We start from the raw sequence: 20,136 nt of genomic DNA, 5'->3' as shown, positions 1-20,136 counted from the left end.
TGTCACATCTCACTCCTTTGGTTTTGAAGATGTTAGAACCTTTTTACTAAATTTGCCAAACCCCTTTTTATAATATAAATCTACCAGACAACAAGGCAGTGAGGGTGACACCACATTCTCTGTTAATTAGGCCTCACTCACAAACAAACTTCAAAATACATGCATCCAGATGCATTATGGATCTAATTTGATTGATATGGAAGCATGTAATGTTTTTCTATAGCTGAATGCACTCTAAATTTCCATGTGCTTATGTGCATTTTAGCTGCATAAGACCAGGCTAAAGGGTCCTGGGACCATATATATATATATATATATATATATATATATATATATATATATATATATATAAATAATTTTTTTTTTTTTTGTGTAAATGCAGGTAGACTGAATACACCCAGACCAGACTCTCCCATATTTTTTTTTTTTTCTCCACTCTGAAGGAACCCTTGAAATAAATTTTTTCAGTTGTCAGGGAACCCCAGTGGTTGTCAGACTGCCACCCTTTTAAGCAATTAAATAAAGATAATTTGTTTTAGGCTGCTGTTTCTAGCAAGTGGTGGTAGCCCTAGAACTATGGAAACACCATTGCATGGAAAGTCGATCACACACAGCTAAAGCAACCTATGGAGGAACTCTAGTTGAGAATGGTTGACCTAGATGCTACTAAACATCTAGGTGTGCATTCAGACATAGAAAAACATTACATGTTTCCAGACTTGCTTAGAAATAATCTCCATCCTCTAAATACAATAATGGCAGGGGAGATACCAGCATCCATGGGGGAAACAATAGATTCTCTTGTTGCACATAGGGCTGAACAAAAGAAATATTACAGCATGTGACCAGATTAATATTGGTTTTATGTATGTCAAAATAAATGCTTTCTTAAAGGAATATACAACTGTATTAAATGTTTTTGTTCCATTTTCCAGATGTTCAACTTTAAAGAATAACTCCACTTTTATTGAAGAAAAACAAAACCTCTCTGGGTGATCAATGTAAATTTACAAAGATTTTAACAAAATTTTTCAGATCCCTTCCTGTTTCTGCTCTGAAGGAATATCTCTTTGTTTGATCATGTTTTGTGCAGGTTTGAATCTGAAAAGGTGCAACTTTTTTTTCTTTTTTTTTTTCTTTTTTTATCAGCTGATGCACTTTCAGCACTCTGAGCAGAGTGGCAGTGTCTGCATTCCTTTTTAGAAATGAACTTTTCGCAGCATCTCACCAAAACTAAACTTTTGTTGCAGAGGATGCCTAAAATCTGACTTGCATTTTAGTGCAGACTTCTGTGTAATTCAGTGAACCAATTTCAGGAAATTACATCTCTGAGGGATGTTCCATATTTACTCCACCTGTGTACAGAACGCCTCCAGGTTGAAATATTGCCTTGAATTTTGCAGAAAACTACAGTACTGCAGATTAAGGAAAATGTGTTTGGTTTTTTTTTGTTTGTTTGTTTTTTTAGAAGAAATTACAATTGTGTGTATATGTATGTGTGTGTATATACTGCCCAGGGTCAGTAGGGGGGCCCCATGAGATGCCCCTGGTACCTTTCATAGCTTTTTTTGGGTGTAGGTGAGGACACAGGGGCCCCATGAGTTGTTAGTCCGCCCCTGGTGTATATATGTGGGTGTATATATGTGTGTGTGTGTATATGTGTATATGTATATGTATATATATATATATATAAAAAATTTTACTTGCAATTATTTTTTCCAATGAAAGTGGAGTTACCCTTTAAAGACTGTGCAGCACATTTAGGCTGTCATATGGGGGAGGACAGTGCAATATAGCACCAAGACATGTTTACAATGCAGCCTGTGGACTATATATTTGGAAAGGGCACTGTATGCACTGGCTGTGCACTGTTAAAGGGCAGTTGATACAGTGCAGTTTCCTGTAGAGGGCAATATGTACAGTGTGACACAACAGTACAGCAAGTGCATGGCTGTGTATGCAGTGTATAGGGCACAGTGCATGGAAGAGTATAGAGGGCTATGAAGAAGGGCAGAGCATACACCAATACACTGCTGTGTGGCAGAGGGCAGTGCAGATAGACTGGGGGCTATGCTGGAAGTGCACTGAGTGTGTACTGTCTTCTCTCTCCGGCAGACCATGGGATTACAGGCAAGGAGTTGAGATGCTGTTGGATGTGGTGCTGAGAAGGAAGAGAGAAGGCAGCAGCTGTCAGAAGGTGGATGGTTGTTAGAAGGACTTTGGATTCCTGTGATCAGTGCCATTGCTCTAGCATGGAGAGGGACAGCCCGTGTCTTATCTCTATGAGGAGGTAGCACCAGAGGGCTGGCTTTCTCCCTTTTTTGTATTGATATAAAGACCTTGCACCGTGACTCTCTCACTACAGGGGGAGGGGGACGAAGGTGAACCGGGGGAGCACCTGCTGGCCAGAGCGCTGAGAATGGTCCGGACTGTCCTCCTGGGGCTTCTCCTGCTGGGGAGCACTCTAGCCCTGGACAGCATCTACCTGCCCGGCAATTATGGGTCCACAGAAGCGGAGGCACAGCGATTTGCCAGTGACTTCAACAGCACAGCCGAACAGATCTTCTACAAGAGCGTGGAAGCCAGCTGGACCTACAACACCAACCTAACGGAGCACAACTCCCAGCTCCAGGTAAGCCGGCCAGAAATAAACCCCAGCTAGTGAGAGATTGCTGACCGCCTGCCTGGGAAGTGTCAGCGATTCCCAGCACTGACATTCACCTTCACCATAGCTGGCTACAATGTTTCACAATGTTAGATTGTATTCTCTGAGCTGATAGATCGTGGAAATGATACAACTGTCTCAGATTGGGTCTGACTCTGTACTGAGCAAAAGAGAAAAGCAAGAACATACATCTTTACATCTTCCACCCAACCTAATAGAAGTAGAGGACGAGTCACAGGTTTGATGCAGAACAAACTACAAAGACCTGTAAAATTAGCTGAAGACATTGGGTATTCCAAGACAATGTGGACTGCAGCTATTGGCCAAATGATTATTAGGTGTCATCAGCTCCAATTCCAGCGACTTGATGAATACCAGTTCTAAAAAGAAGTCTGCTTTGTGCTAGTCTTGTGAGACCCTACAGTGTCATCCCCAAAGCTGTAGTCCAGTGTTTCTCAACCTTTTTGCAGGCATGGCACCCTTTAAAATTATGGACAGTCCCAAGGCATCGTTTTAAAACTTGGACAGTCTTGAGGCACCCCATCTCAAGACCATAATTTTAAAAGGGCACCCCATTCTAAAATGTGAGAAAATAATAGTTTTATATAACGCAGCAACATCCACACATGTAGGACACCCGACATTGGAGGTGATGTATGTTTCCAAAGCAAATATACTTTTGCACAATGCCACTGGCTGGTATTCCATTGTTTCTCTTCTCTCGGTTTTTCTCCATCACTGAGCTATTGTGACCCCAGCACTGATGGAGAGGGGACAGGAGAGGGTCAAACTAGGATGCTGTGCAGGCAGCTGACATCCTCCTTATCAACTGATGATGTTATTGGTTGTCAGGATGCCGGCGGTTAAAAGGTTGTAATGGTGCACAATGAAAACCTGTGACTTTGTGTAACTAAAAGGCAGGCTTGTTCCACCTGTTGGCATGTATACACGTTTTGGGCAATTATTAGACATTCTGCCAAGGCAGCCCTGAAGAAACCCCAGGGCACCCTGGTTGAGACAGGCTGCTGTAGTCAATGTGTTCAACCTCTTAGTAGTCGTCTTTCTTCGCCTGGTTTCTTCCGTCTTCCCAAACATTATTTCCTTCTCCAGTGATCTCTCCCTTCTGATACTTTTAAATACTTATACTAAATCCCTTCTAAATACTAATTTTCATACAGGATTTATATAGTGCTGGCAGTTTGCACAGTGCTTTAATATATAGAGACCATATGGCTACAATACAAGAGGGTTAGAAGGGTCCTGCTCATGACCGCTAACAATCGAAAAGGGAGGGCCCAGTGATACAAAAAGTAGTGACTGTTTGGGGATGAGTTACTGGAGAAAGTTAAAGTGTAATTCCGAGAGAACTCTAAGACAGGGTATAGACGGTGCAAATTTCTTTGCTGCAACCACGGGTTGCAGGAAAGAAATTCACCTAATTGCCCCATCAACACATAGTGTTGACAGGGGAATCCCTCTAGCCGAGCCATTGTATTCTCCCAGTGAGGGAAGCTGTCCCCGCTGGGAGAACACAGTGAATATTGCTAGTGGCTAGAACAGCCTGTAGCGATAATTGCATGAAAAATCCAGCAGGCTGATTGTATCCAGATTGATCGAACAATCAATTTGGGTACATTCAGCCTGCCCATACATGGTTTGAATCTTCTTCTTGCCCTATTGTTATCCTGTTGAACCGGCCAAGATTAAAATCATATATGTTCGGTATAACTCTTAAAACTGTCCCTTCTCCCTTCCTGACACTTATGCTTACTAGCTTGTGTAAGAAAGATGTATACACTTGCCTATTTTCAGGTCGCTCCAGTTCGGCCAGGTGATCCTGCTCCCCTGTGTCAATCAACACCGCTGCAAGTGAGAGAGGGAGCACCAACAATAGATGGGCCGCTGAATCCTATGGGTGAGGTCACCACTCTGGGCTTTACTAGCTGTTCTCAGAGTGCTCTCTCCTCTCCCCTGCAGCTGCCTCTGGCTGACACAGGGGAGATCACATGACCAGACTGGAGAGGCCTGAAAATGGGTAAGTGTACACCTCTTTCTTGCATAGGTGTTAGGAGGGAGGAGGGGACCATTTTAAGAGTAGTTAGGGTTATCCCAGAATTTTATTTTAAAGGTTTTAGTATATTCCCTGAAGAGATACGTTTTCAGGGATCACTTAAAGGTGGACAATTGAGGAAGTCCTAAAGGTGAGCGTGGGAGCTAGAATATAGCCAATCAAAGTGGGCTTGCTTACATACCTACATTTCTAATAAGGATTGAGAATCTGACCTGAAACAAGCATATATTGAGAAAAATAGAAACCATTACTGTCTTTACTTGTTTAGGGTAAAAGGCACAAAATATTGAGGGCAAACATGACTGCCAGCAATATAATATTTGCAGAATGGGAAGTAGCAATTTTAGCCTTCATGTTGTTTCCAGGAAGGGATTTTCTTCAAAATGACCCTGCTACCACAGGGTGACTTATAAATGAAAGCCAGTCCTTTAAAAGAGGCCACCTATTCATTCTACTATTATTATTTTTTTTTAGTTCTATAGCTCTTTTCTCTCCTGACTGGCGCTCAAAGATCATGGTGAATGGCAGAAGTGCTAACCATTTAAAAGAAGTGTGGAATTAAAAACAAACATACATACTCAGGTGGATGCAACATTGTCCCCCGCCGCTAAGATCAGACCACTGATCACTCAGTTCTTGGTCTTAGTCACTGGCTCTCTGCTCTGTCTTTTTAGTGCTCACTAGAGTACCAGGTTGTGGAGAGGGCGGGAATGGATGGATCAGGATCTATGCTGAGAGGCTGTGCAAACTGCCTCTCAGGCATCTGGGTGGATCCCAATGTTGGGATACCTACAGAGCCTGGACCAGCTGAGTGACCTCATCCAACAGCAGACTTTAGCCTGCTGTCAGCTGAATACATGTTACAGGAGTGCAGATCTAAGAGTATGCCTGTGACCCACAGGAAATTTATAGCCAAAAGAGCTTCGGCCCTACCTCTTTTAAGCCACTTTTGCTTCCCCCATATCTATACTTAAATTTGCCCTGTGTCTTGAAATGCTGCTTATAGGCTGCTGTCACCCTGGTGACATGGTCACATTATAGAACAACTTCAATTATAGTGTCACTTAGTATAGTGTCGGTGGCACATTAATTGCTATAGGATGGCCATTACTCATGGTAGACCCTGGCCTTACAGCAGAGAAGGAAAAGGGTTGAGGGCTGTGCAGTAGGATTATAGACATGACTTTTCCTGCAAGGTAAGTGTGGTTCTGGGCTTGGCCACGTGGTGAAGAAGCCAGGAACACAGCTAAAAGTTTGTGTTTTGGTAGGTAGCTGCCACTCGGGGATAGAGAAAACAATTAAAGGACAACGACACCTTGTGACATCCTTTAAGTATATAGCAGATGAATGTGCACCTCTTCTTACATACTTGTCTTTCACTTTACAGAATACCACTTGGGGACAAGTCTTGCACTGCAAAGAGCAGTAATCCTTAGACATCTGACATTCTCTTCATAGTTTGGAATACTTGCCAGCTATAAAAGCTAATAATTCTGGCTGCTCTGGGTTAGACCAGCCATATGAAGAGGAAGGAACCTTATTCAGCTTGAAAAAAAGATTAGATCATCCTGTTCCTGTAATGATCGGAGTGTGCCTGTACTGTTGTGAACTAACTGCCCTTAGGCCCTCTCGATGTTTAGTGCTAGACAGGAATGTTTAGCTTGGCCAAAGACTCTTGTTTGGGCAATGGAGGGAGAATAGTCCATGCTGGCAAATACCGCTGGCGTCGCTTATTACAGGCAGGAACAATAGTTAGGTTAGTCAACCTGTCATGATAGCTAATCGGTAGTTCCTTGTTGGTTGACAGTCAATGGCCAGACTTAAGGATATATGTTTGTCAATTGACAAGTCACTGCTATGGGATAGCAGTTTGAAGATCTGACCACCACATAACTATTCTGTATGTTGTTTCTAAGCCTTTCCTTACTGTACTCCACAAAACTTGCTTTGCTAGTAACCACACATGAAAAGATAGGGGTTGATTTACCAAAACTGGAGAGTGCAAAATCAGGTACAGATGTATATGGTAGCCAATCCGCTTCTAGTGTTTGTTTTTGTTTTTTGGTCAAAGTTTAAAGCGGAGCTCCACCCAAAAGGGGAAGTTCCGCTTTAAAGACTGGTTCCCCGCTCCCCATTAAGGATGGGCACCTTTGGGGAGTGGAGGAGGGGCGCGGGAACCCTAGATGATCGGAAGCGGAAGTTGTCCTCTTACCCACCCTCCCCCGTAGTCTTCTGAGATACGTGACGGGTCCCAGAAGACTACGGGGCCATTCAGGAAAAGCAGTGCTGTTTGCACATGCCAAGTGGGCACCCGGCTGTGAAGCAGCAAGCTATCACAGCCAGGTGCCCACACTGCAGATGCTGGCGCCAGGAAAACCAGATGGCTTGTGAAACGGGCTGCAGGGAGGACACTGCTGGACCAAGGGACAGGTGAGTGGCTGTTTTAAAAAAGTCAGCAGCTACAGTTTTTGTAGCTGCTGACTTTTATTTATTTTTTTTACAGTTGGAGTGGATCTCCGCTTTAATTGAACAAGCTGAAGTTATTAGAATCTAATTGGCTACCATGCACAGCTGCACCAGATTTTGTCCTCTCCAGTTTTAGTAAATCAACATCAGTGTTTCAGTAGCGTAGTTTAGCTACCTGTTTTGGATATACCAGTTAGTGGTACTTCAGGACAGATATGGAAAGAATTATTTTGTCTGGGAAATTCATTTCAGTCAATTGGCTGACCGGGGGGCTGCCTTTATAGGTTGTATAGATTATCACTTCTCAATATGACTGTGGTCAGTTGACATTCCTCTGTCTCTATGGGTACCCTTATGCTATAGTAATTTTAATACATTTGTGAGTTCATGTGTTTAAACCGTATACTGCCTAAGTGTTCAATTGGTAATGAAAATTTGCATACAGCTAGCTGTTCTGCAAATCACATTTTTCAGTTTAAGTAGTACTGAGATCTCAGCACTATGCAGCTTCCTACTATAGAGTCAGAGAATTGAGTGAAAGGGGCCAGTTTGTTTGGGGTTTCCACTGCTGGTTACGCAACAAAAAAGAATTTGTGATTTCCTCATTGTTTCAAACTTCTCTACAACACTGTTATATTTGCTTTAAATGCTGTTTAATGTAAGCTTTTGTATGGACAGTGTTCTATAACCTTGCCAGTTTTATTTTTTATATTAGAGCTGACGTTCTTGATGGTCATAGATACCCAGTTAGCTGCCAATTTCCTTCTCTATACTAAGCTGTAATACCAGTTCTTCTGGTGCTAGGTTGTGCATTGAGCATTACATCTTACATTACATTTTGTGCAAATACTACCTTTTACTACAACATGCCACATAATTAGGGATATTTCTTCTGTTAAACATATAATCTAGTGATCACATTCTCATCCACATGAAATGGAGAGGTGGCTTATCAGTCATACACAGACCATGTAAGGAAAATAAAATCTCTCAGGCTAATTAACCAATGTCATCCTCCAGGATATTAAGAATAAACCCTGACAGTAAGCATCCATGTTTCCTGTACTCTGCTTTGTGGCGTGTCAGAGAATTCCCAAAATAACTTGTAAATAGAGGGGGAAGTTGAAACATTGCCTAGGGTAAAAGTACATTTCAGGATAAAAATGAAAGTGAATCATAAAACAAGAGCATTTTTTATATACTGAAGAGGAACCGAGTGTGTTTCTTCTCTGCTGTCACATTTTCTTTTCCTTGATAGATTCTCCACAGGCCAATTTGTGTTTTTATGTCAGCCATTAAGTGCATCATTGTAAGGAGCGGGGTGAAGCCCATCCATCTTTTGTTGCACAGGTGCATCATGTATCAGTGATTGCTTTATTCAGCTGCAGCCTGACTCCACCTAAAACCAAACATTCAGCATTGGATGTGTACCGGTGAGCTGAATACCCCTCTATAACGTCATGTAACTCATGGCGACTGCAGCGGTCACACCTCCCCATTGTAGTAGAAAGAGTCAGTGCAAAAATGGCCCTTGGGAAGTTAGATTGGCAGATGGTGCCCAATGTAGTTCAAAGGATAGGCACGAGTCGTATGCTTTGGTAAAACAACCAATTACTTTATTTCACTGGATAAAAGCCTTTTTGTGGCTTTAAATTGCCACTTCCACAATTGAAGGTGATACAATTGTTGTTGAATATCAGCTGGTAGTGAGCTCTATTTGGGAAATATGTTTTATTAAAGACTGCGGCCATAGCAGATGTACTGCTATAGGGCAGCCGCACTGAGCAAAATCATGTAAATATATGTGATTTTGCATTTCCGGGTAGGGGGCGTACATGCGCCATCCTACCCGCACTACCATTAGCTTCTGAGGATGTCAATCACCAGGTCTCAGCCAGCGATTCCTGGCCGGGACTCGGTGATCGTCGGCAAGGCTGAGATGGGAAAGATCTGTGTGTAAACAACACAGATCTCTCTCCTGTCAGCATGGACATGCTGCTTTCTTTCTCTCTACACAGCAGAGGGAAAGCAGCAGGTCTCCCTATTAAAACAGCACACAGTTTAAACAGTAAAACACAAATCGCACACTCTTAACCCTTTGATCGCCCCAGATTAAGCCCTTCTTGCCTAATGTCATTAGTACAGCGTCTGTGCTTTTTATTAGCACTGATCACTGTATGTGTTACTGGGGATGTCAGTGGCAGTTAGTCAGTTCCCCCCCAGTGTCAGAATGCCCACTGCAGTCCCGCTATAAGTCGCTGATCACCGCCATTACTAGTATAAAAAAAATATATAAAATTTCCAGTATATATACCACCATTTTGTAGACCCTATAACTTTCACATAAACCTATTAATGTACGCTTATTGGGATTTTTTTTTTTTTCAGAAAAGACAGGTAGCAGAATACATTTGGGGCCTACATTTAAGAAAAAAATTTATTTGATATGTTTTATAGCAAAAAGTAAAGTATTGTGGGGGTTTTTATTCAACATTGTAAGTTTTTTTTTTTTTTTTTTTTTTTTTTTTTTTTTTTTTTTTTTTTTTTTTTTTTTTGGTTTATAACGCAAAAAATAAAAACCACAGAGGTGATCAAATACTACCAAAAGAAATCTCTATTTGTAGGAAAACATTTTTAATTTATGTGCAGTGTTGCATGACCGTGCAATTGTCAAAGTAATGCAGCGCCGTATCGCAAACAATGGCCTGGTCATGAAGGGGGGGGGGGGTAAATCTTCTGGAACTGAAGTGGTTAATATACAAATTCACAGCGTTGCCCTCTTCTGAATGTGTCACACTATATCACATATATTTGAGTCCATGTGCACAGCTGTTCATTCTAATCCAAATAAAATAGATTTGTTTTTGGGTGAATAATTAGTGCAGTCTTTATAGTAAAGTACAGAAGTGCAAACATTTGTAACGGTGCAGGAACCTTTTTGCGCTGACTCTTTCTACCACTTTGTTCCCCCACCTGAGAACCTCCATAGAGCACCCAGGATGGGAATGCCTGAAACACAGGTACATACTGACTCTGCGGGGAGACAGGTTTTCTCCACCCGCGCACTAGGAGGGCCGCATGCCCCCGCCACCCAGCCTCAACAGCTGTAAGTCGATTTTGACTTTTTTCCTATTATCGTGTAAGCACTGTATCCTTCTTTATGAATTAATCTACTACACTATAAGGGCTCTTCTGCCTCCCTCTTTTCTTTTTTGGTGGAAACTGAGATTTACCAGAAACACGTGGCCAGCAAATCAGGATCCTTCAGTCCACAATCTACTGTCACACCCTAAACCTCCACATTGTAGTTACTCTCTGCCCCCTCCCACATGTCTGTAATAGTGAGGTCATTGAAGTACCAAAATATCTCAGCCATTTGGCTTTTGTACATTGTCTAATTCAAGTATGGGCTGCAAATGTATTTGATCCTTCATGAGTGGGATGCACTTACAGATATATTTCTAGTTACCCATGCTGAGTCTACCCCCGACCCCCTTCAGCTAGAAATTCACTGCCCAACCACCTTCACGCTACTCTCGGTCTGCCCAACCACCTTCCCCAGTGCTAGACTATTTTGCACACTAGCCAGTGAATTGTACCCCCCACCCCTTAAAAAATAATTAACCTTCAAAATTTTTCCCATAAGTCCATGAAAAACTAGCAACATCACCAGCAGCCACCATCTGAGTATGCCAGCTCTGATTGTGGTATACAAGAAAAAGACAGAGGGGTGCCACTAAGTGCAGTATTAAAGACCAATTTAATAAACGAGCAGTGTTAAATGCTCACATGAAAGAGAAATAAAATGTCACTTATCATCCAGCGTCGGCCTGGAGCCATGGATGGAAAGGCAGAGAGATGCCAGGATGCCACCAGACAACTAGAAGTGCCTGGGCACATGAGGCGGACGTGACATTACAAGGGGAAGGGTCTGGTGCCTTGGAGGACAGGCTACATGCTAGGAGCTCTCTGCTTCTTCTAGAGGCCTGGAAGCACACTGCTTTACCCACTACTTATGGGAACAGCAGCGGCTAGGCAGACTACAGATACAAGCATGACATTTTTTGCAACAATTCAATTAAATAAAGATAGCATAAAACCAGGGGTAAATGCACTCTGTGATACAATTCACAGCAAGCAGTAGAGTAGGGAAACCAGTGGCCATGGCTGTGCCCTAAGTGGCAGTGTGCCCTAGGCAGTTGCCTAGTGGTAGCCCTGGCTATGCCTGCCTGCCCAACCACCTCCACTTAAAAGACAAAGATATGCTGACATTGCTTTACACAGCAATTGGATGGGGCCAGGAATTATGCTTCTGGGTGGAATTGGTCTTTTACTTTTTACCTCTTCATATGAAGAGGTTAAATCTGGGTTACACTGGCCATCTCTAGCCTCTAGCAAAGTCAGTACAACCCATTCACAGGGTGGCATGGAATTTTAAGTCTGATTCCCAAATGTTAGAATAAAAAACTGTGCAAATCACACCAAGGATGTATCCTATGTTTTCCTCCTGCGATGCCCCTGTGGCCATGCAAATGGCCTGTTCATAGGTTATTGATCCTTTTGTTTAATGCATTGTTGGGTTGTTGTAAGATCTGTTCAACCATAAGACACCTACTGAGGCACAACTAGAGAGGCCAACTTAGGGCAAAGCCTCATGTGCATTAATCCTAAGACTGCATGCTCATAGCATTTATGGTACACTGAGAAGAGTAGACCTCCAACCGCTAACAGAATAAATGGTAGAGACTACATTTCAGAATATACTCGGTGGTGAATTTAAAATGCATTCACAAGTGCCTAGGCCTGCTTGTGTCTGTGCACAGAAATGGCAATCATCCTAGCTAAACCTACATGTAATATAGTCACACTTCCAACCTCAATGACAAGATGACAAAAAGCTTGAGAGCCAGGCTTGGGAGTACAGAAATGTTTTAAAGGACCAATAAGCCAAAGAATTCATAAGTGTGCGCACAGAGGTTTCTACATTTGCCCATGTGAGCAACCGTTGTAGGCTAAAGCAGACTAAAAAGTGACAACTAGCAGTATTCTTCTTCAATATTAAAGGGTTAACTCCACTTTTCTTGAGGGAAAAAAAACCCTTCTCTCTGTGTCATCTATGTACATTGCAAGGATTTTAACAAACTGCAGATTCCTACCTTTTTGTTATTCTAAAGAGCTGTTTGCTGTGTTCATGTGGAAAGTGAATATAATGGGAGTGGATTAACAATCCTTAAACAGCTGCTGCACTTGCAGGGCTTTGATAGTGGCAGGGTCTGCATCTCTTTAAACTTGGTTTCCTATTGGGAGTATCTCACCAAAAATGTATTTTTTTTATTTTTTTTTGCAGAGGATACCTGAAATCTGACTTGTATCTTAGTGCAGACTTTTGGGTAAATCAGTGAACCAATCACACAAGCAAGAGATTGTTTCTGAGGGCATTCTGTATACATTCTGAATGCAACTGGTAATAATATTCAATGACAATGACTTGTGTCACAATTGTATATGCTATATTTTTTCTATTTGCTATTTTTTTTCCCCATGAAAGTGGAGTTACCCTTTAACAGGAAAGAATAGTTACCCTCAGTACCTCCCCTTTTTTAAATATTCTGTTTTGGTGAACTTGGACTCCTGATATTTAAGTGGGATTAAATGATTTGTGAAAGGTCACGCATAATTAAACGTGTACATTTTTAGTGTACAACAATAAAATAGTTGCATTAACCGTTATTCTGATGTTTTTCTTACCCTTGTCAAGAATGAATCCATGTTTAGGCAGTAGTAGTAGTATGAAGTATGATTATAAGCTGTCATGACTGTTGCTGTATGGCGCTGATACGCATTCCCAACATGTCTGTTCAGACAGATGTTAAAACAGATAAAGAAAGCAATTAGGCTTTTAAATGCATACAGTATATCCAGCTGTACAAAAAGTGGGACAAACGGCAAAAATAAACAACCCTGAAAAAATGAAAACAAGCTGATTTCCCTGAGTAGTGAGCTAACGAGCTGTAATCAGCAGAACGCAATGGCGATTAAATACTAATTGGATGGGAGAGAGAGCACTGCTGTTGGAGTAGTGATAGGACTGATGTATAGTGACTTTGTCTTTGGGGCCGGATTACAGATGTCCGTAGACAACGGTGCTGCTAGTAGAGGATTAATAGAACTGCTTAACAAACTCTATAACAGCTCTTCTGCCTGGGTAAAGTTAAAGAGCCAGAACATAATAATGAAAGTTGTAGTTTTTTATCCAGTTTTAGATTGTCTAGGCAAGGCTTGGATCATGGCCACACCAGACTCCTTTGCATAATAGGAGCCTAGCGGGTTTTTGAGTGAGGCCTAGCTATAATGGTGATTTTTTTAGGTTGGTATCAGCTGAAGTTGCCAGTGATTAGTCGAATCACTGATGGGAAAATTGCCTCCTATGTGTTGGCTAAATGGCAGCATTTAAAGGCAACCTTTCCAGAGAGAAACCTAAAGGCAGCCATTGTGGAAATTGTAATTTTTTAATTTCTGGTCTCACTGGGGAGATTATCCTTCCATTCCTGTTACTGTGGTATAGAAATGTGTCAAGCTTTTTACTGCTATCCCACCCTACTAAAAATGTGTTATTGTTTGCACACTGTTGGAGAGATTTCCTATCTTGACAGGAAGCGAGGGAGAATCTCTCCAATAGGAGCACAGATAGACATAAAATCCTGACAGTCTCCAAGCCTCTCTGCTCTGTTTACAATGAAAGAAAATGTGTGCATTGAGCTGGACTTCCAAAAAAAATACTGTTCCATACTATACCATGAAGTCAAATGAAAATTGTAGAAATATAATCGCACAGTATTTAATTTAGTAACAAACCAGGTACCCTCTTGGCTTGTGCCTTACAAAGCCTGCAAGAGAGGACCTGCATGACTAATTCTGAAGTTATCAACTCAGCCTCGATTGCTCACACTTTCCAGCATTTTTATCACAAATTATATAATCTTAGAGGTTCTAGTTTGGACTCTCAGCCCTCCAAAAGCAGATCTGATTTTACAGCTCTCTCCCGGCAGGTCAATATCCTCCAAGATCTATTGAGAGCCCACATTACTGTAATACTGAAGCTGGACAAAGACCTCACCCAATGTAGTAATTACAGGCCAATCACCCTTTTTAAATGTTGACTTCAAGCTTTCCTGAAATATTAGGTAATGAGATGCTTCCATATGTTCCACAGCTGATGGGCTGACCAGGTGGGTTTCATTCGATTTTGAGAAGCGAGGGACAATACTACAAAGGTCAGTGATCTTATATATTGTTGCCCAGTCAGAGACCCTTCCTTTTTATGCTTTTGTCTACAAACATGGAGAAGACCTTTTGACTGCATAGATTGGAAATTTTTGAAGTCCATGTTGACTTATGTGGTCCTGGGTCAACGCATGTCTTGGATTTCTGCCCCCTATTCTACACCTAAAGCAGCCGGCTGAATGAACAAGACTCACTCCAAATGCTTTCCACTGTCTTAGGCGACACCACTGTCTAGCGCCACTATCTCCTTTTAATCTTTAACTTCTGCTATGTAAGATTAGACCCACCCCATCTATTCAGGGGAGCAGGATATCAACACAGAACACAAAATAGCTGTGTTCTTGAATGACCTCCTGTGTTTTTTTTTTTTTTGTTTTGTTTTGTTTTGTTTTGTTTTGTTTTTTTTTTTTTTTTTGTATCTACAATTCTAAATCCGCCCTTCCCACATTGTCCAGAATTGATATGGAAACATTCCTAATGTTAAGATTAACTTCTACAAATCGGATGTGCTAAAAATTACCATCCCTGCTCTTGTGGTAACAGATTTAAAGTAAACATTCTCATTTTTATAGGTCCAAGTCATCCCTGAAGTACTTGGGCACTAAAATTACCCCAGATCCCTTGAACCTATTTGGACCTAATTCTAGCCCTCTGCTATTGAAGATTTGTTCTGACCTTCATAAATGGCAATCTTTTGACTCTCACCTGGTTTTGGCATTGTAATGCATTTAAAATGACAACCCTGCACCAAATCCTGTACCTGCTTCAAGCCTTGCCCATACAGCTACCCCAGTCCTATTTTTGCACACCTTTGATTCTGACTTCAGCTTGTTCAGTTAAGCTCTGGCAATACAACGTGGAAGCTGGTTTCTATGCAGAGCTGCACCAGGTTTTGCACTCTCCAGTTTTAGTAAATTACCCATTTATGTGTTTAGCTGTATACACCTTGTCCAAAATAAATACAATTTTAAAAAATGCAGTGTGTCACTCTTTGGCTGAGCTGCAGCAGTACTCAGACATGATTGGGGACCATTCTTCTGCTTTGTCACATAAGGGAAGGAAAACATTCACCTTACAGACACCTGTAGCTTTATCCATTCAAGCATCCAAAATTGATATTTATTTTTTATTTCAGGTACTTATATAGCACTATCAATTTACACAGCGCTTTACATACACATATTGTACATTCACATCAGTCCCTAACCCTCAAGGGGTGTACAATCTAAGGTCCCTAACTTACATTCATACATACACATACTAGGGCCAATTTAGACAGGATTAAATTAACCTACCAGCATGTCTTTGGAGTATGGGAGGAAACCGGAGTACCCGGAGGAAACCCATGCAGGCACAGGGAGAACATGCAAACTCCAGGCAGGTGGTGCCGTGGTTGGGATTCTAATCAACAACCCTAGTACTGCCAGGTAGAAGTGCTAACCATTTAGCCACTGTGCTGCCTGTATCACACAAAGATTCTGACATGTATACAAGCAAGGAAATAAAGCTTAATCGGCTTGCAACCCTCCTCTTAGCCTTGTCTTTGGTATGGGAAGTTAATACTAAGCGCATTTCTACCTCCCCTAGATTAAAATGTTGCATGTAATTATTTTTATATTTCCTATATACAGGCAGCAGGTGGTACATAAGAGGAGTCATCTACCACTTTGCTGGGAATAGTGTAAACCAATCAATTGCCATTTAGGTCTATTAATAATACAGCCCAATGAGTTGGAGTTTAGTGGCAGACGAGTTTACAGGTAGAAATAAAACATGACGTGTGTTCAGGAGAGGTGCTTTTTGAGCATAAAAAATGCTAAAAAGTTAAAAAATGCACGTTAACGTGCCCTCATGTTAATGTATTTTAATTGTCAGAATTGTGGCTAATAGAATGCATTAATGCCAGATGTGGGAACACGCATTAACGTGCATGTAAAAACATGGCTTTTCACCATGTTTTTGATGCTGAAAACTTCTGTAGAAGGAAAAAACGTTTTTGAGCTTCATAGTGTGCATGAGGCCTAACTCGCATGATTCTGTTTTTATTTTCATTAAGTCAAAAAATGCTGTGCCTCCTTATGAAAGCCCTGCAGTGCTGTGCCACCTTAGTAGAAAACCTAAAACATTTTACAAATGCAGTGTGAAAACGCACTATATACAATTTTATTTGTGAAAACCGTGAATAATCTTTAAAACTAAAAAAAATCAATTTTATAAACTTGTAAAAAAAATTTTTTATATTTGAACAAAAAAAATATAAATATAACCTAAAAGTAGCTGTAGTGCCACAAATCATTTCCGTGTTCTCCTAGTTAAAGAACAGGAGCTTTGTGTGAATGTCAGGGAAAATACAGTACTATTCGCCGCAAGTGTTTTCAAATGTCTGTGCAAATTACCATCCTTGACAGCTTCTCCCGTGGCCATATTTCTCCTTCCCAGTACCACACTGTGAAGCAGGAAATAAGGGCACTTTCCTCCTGCAAACCTTTCACCACTTTTCCTGTTAAATCTGTATTCCTAGAAGATTAGAAGAATCAATCATCAGCTCTTATTGTGATTTAGAGTACCAAACATGCAGTTATCTGAAATGTGCTCTAGTGACATAATGGTACACAATCTTAGAGTGGTTCCTTTTATATCCCCAAACAAAGAATAGTGGCATTAAATCCAATTTGTATGACTTCAACACTGATTGTTACACTGTAAGTTTTTTTTTTTTTTTTTTTTTTTCCCCCCCTACTAAATACAGACTCAACTCTAAATTATACTGTATGCAGGGTTACATATATGTGTGCGCAATAAAAAAAAATATATATATATATATAAATATATATATTTTCTTTTCCTTCGTCACGGGGCAATGGAAATAAATTTAGCTACGTGTTTCCAGTAAAACCAGATACCCAATTTTATTTTTAGCTTTTATAGTATGTTTAACCTTATCTTCGAAATGATTGGTGGCAGAAGCATTTAAACTATCCTGCATACACATATCGGCAGCTGTAGGCAATAGAATCAGTAGCAGAGCTGTCAGCAATAGTGACTGCATGGAAATAATGTTATGGAAGGCATTTCCCATAGGAAACAGTACACTTCTTTTCATATTTCTAGATAAAATGATAAAAGAAGTTTTGTCTCCCTTAGACAACCGTTTTCACTGGACACTTTTTATGCTTCAAGGCAATGCAGACCCACAAAGAGTCAGGCTTCACTTTTTGGCAATTTTAGAGTCCGAATAGTTAAATCATTCATTCTACCCAAATTGGATATTTCAGTTTCTGGTAAATCTATCTGTGCGTGATGAGATCTCTGGCCTTCCCCTGCATTCCGAGTTCCCAGGATTCCCCCTACTTCCCTGATTTTTAAATTTCAGTCTCATGGGTTTTCCCAGGTATTTCATTTAATATAGTGGAACTAAACTCTCTCAATCAACATTAAAGTGGTTGTAAACCTTAGACATGAAATATGATGTGATGTTGTCTCAATTAAGAGCACAAAGTGTCATTTGTCTGCTGCTTTGTTCCTCCTAAATGAGTCGCGTCTGACAAGTTTTCCTGACACAAAGAGAAAAAAAGTTGACAGTGGAGGGATAGCCTCAGCTCCTTTCCTGTGTGCTGTGAGAAGGGGTGTGTGTCTCCAATCATCTCTGAGAGCTCTTCTCACTGAGCTCTGCAGTGTGTAATTTCAGCTCTCCGCCCTGTTTTCTGAAAGCTCAGACAAGCTTTATAAATTCTGGACTTTGAACTGAGGTATAGAAAGGTCTGCAGATAGACAGGTACAATTTTACGTAAGAGGATTTTTCATCTGTGTGTGTGTATAACCTGAGGCCAGTCACTATTTTTAATCCTTATGCTCCTAGCATTAGTAAATAGGAAAGTATAGTTACTTGTGTAACAAAAAAAATCCAGCTGCTTCCTGGTTTCTGGCCTAGGCCAAAATTGGCATACATCTTAGGATACTTGATGGGCATTTTTATTTTTTCATCTGGAGGAGGGGCTTTCTCAGCTAAGCACACCATCCTACCTGCATGCCTGAGCTAAGAGTAAATGGATTCCAGGAAGTAAATGCTACATGAATTATCTGCCCTTACTCAAGATGGCCGCAGCTAGCAATGCTAGGAGATGTTTTTATAAAGTGATTTTTCAACAAAATACAAGCACAGAGACATGGATGGATGGGTGAGTTTGCTTTGAATATTAAAATGAATGAAATATAATTTTCAGTTTGTGGTACTCAGATACAGTTTATTTAAAATTTTTAAAAAAGGGAAACCATAACATCTCCTGCTAATGAACTATATATTTTAGAATTTTCTTTAGCAGACTTGAATGCAGATTCATGTCTTTCTCTCATTTTTTTTATACATTTTAGCTTGACCACGTCCTTTTTTCTCTGGGATTGGGAAAGGTTGCCTTCATTACCCCACCAGATATGACCCAGTGTTGTCATAACCTGTTGTCAATAAGTAGCACCATCTGCAACTCTTTTAGCCCTTTGAAGTGTCTTCTAAACTATCCCACCAACAATGGCTGCACTGATCATGAATGCAAGTGATGTAGGAAGATGAGGGAGTTGGAAAGCTTTTGGTGTCTGGGAGTGACATAAGTTGGTTGTCTGAGGCAGTGTGTAGAACTTCAGAAAGCCCTCACTTTGGAAGTACCTTTTACCCTGATGGGGTTAGGTGAGGCGGCATGTTATGACACTCCCTGGGGGACCATGCCAACAGTAGTTATGGGCACACAAAGCAGGCCCCTGGAAGTAATTTGAGTAAGGCTAGATGCTTCTCATAATGTGGAATTGCCTCTTAAATATGTGCCAGTGCCATCAAACAAAACCAGCACTCTATAGAGAGCACAAAATAATTTGCATTAGTCCCTGCCCCTACTGAACCATTCTCATTAGTCCCTGCCCCTCTGAACCATTCTCATTTGCCTCTGCCCCTGAGAAGCTAACAATCTAATGTCTTCGTCACATAAAAAAACCTCTATTTTTGTTTGAACACCAGTTGACCTACCAGCATGGCTTGGATGTCCTGCTATCTGGCGTAAGGATATTAGAACTTATGTTGGCTGCTCTTTTATTACACATATTTGTTTGAATTGCATCAGAGGTTTGTATTTCCACATGTTGTGGCTGTTTGTGGTTTTTTTTTTTTTTTTTTTTTTTTTTTTTTTTTTTTTATAATAATAAATCTATTGAACTAGTGAGAGTAAGTTTCTTCTGTTTGACATATAAGATATTTGACTGAGAACAAGCCGTGATGTGGAATGTGTTTTGGTAATATCTACAGAATTAGCGATATTTTGATGAACAGGCAAAAGCCTGCAATTATAATGTCAAAGTATACTTGCAAATTAAGCGAATATATCTCTTACTTTTGTAGTAGAGTATTTAAGGACAATACCTTGTGATATTACAGGTGTCCACATAGTTTGTCAACATGTTACTCCCCATTAATGGTTCTTCCTTGTTTTACTCCATAAAGGTACAGGCCTCCCTAGAAGAGCAGGAATTCAATGAGATATGGGGGCAAAAAGCCAAGCAACTTTTCAATGAGACACATGCAAACTTCAGTGATGGACTCAAGAAAATCATAGATTCTATCTGGACCTTGGGTGCTTCTAATCTGAATTCATCAGATCGTCTAGAG

At 40.8% G+C, this 20,136-nt stretch overlaps 1 protein-coding gene across 1 annotated transcript in view; it reads left to right on the top strand.

The window, feature by feature from the left end:
• Positions 1-2,135: 2,135 nt before the first annotated feature.
• The window catches only part of ACE (angiotensin I converting enzyme), a 60,472-nt gene continuing 42,471 nt past the window's right edge, over positions 2,136-20,136 (top strand). The window contains exons 1-2 of the mRNA XM_089674597.1: positions 2,136-2,632; positions 19,972-20,136. Of these exons, the coding sequence (XP_089530723.1) occupies positions 2,420-2,632; positions 19,972-20,136 (378 nt within the window). The 5' untranslated portion in view covers positions 2,136-2,419. The remainder of the gene's footprint in view (positions 2,633-19,971) is intronic.

This window comes from Staurois parvus, unplaced genomic scaffold (assembly GCF_062004578.1).
Source record: "Staurois parvus isolate SC_StPar_1 unplaced genomic scaffold, SC_StPar_1.0 ptg000151l, whole genome shotgun sequence".
Classification (NCBI taxonomy): Eukaryota; Metazoa; Chordata; class Amphibia; order Anura; family Ranidae; genus Staurois; species Staurois parvus.
This window is presented reverse-complemented; position numbering and strand designations above follow the sequence as displayed.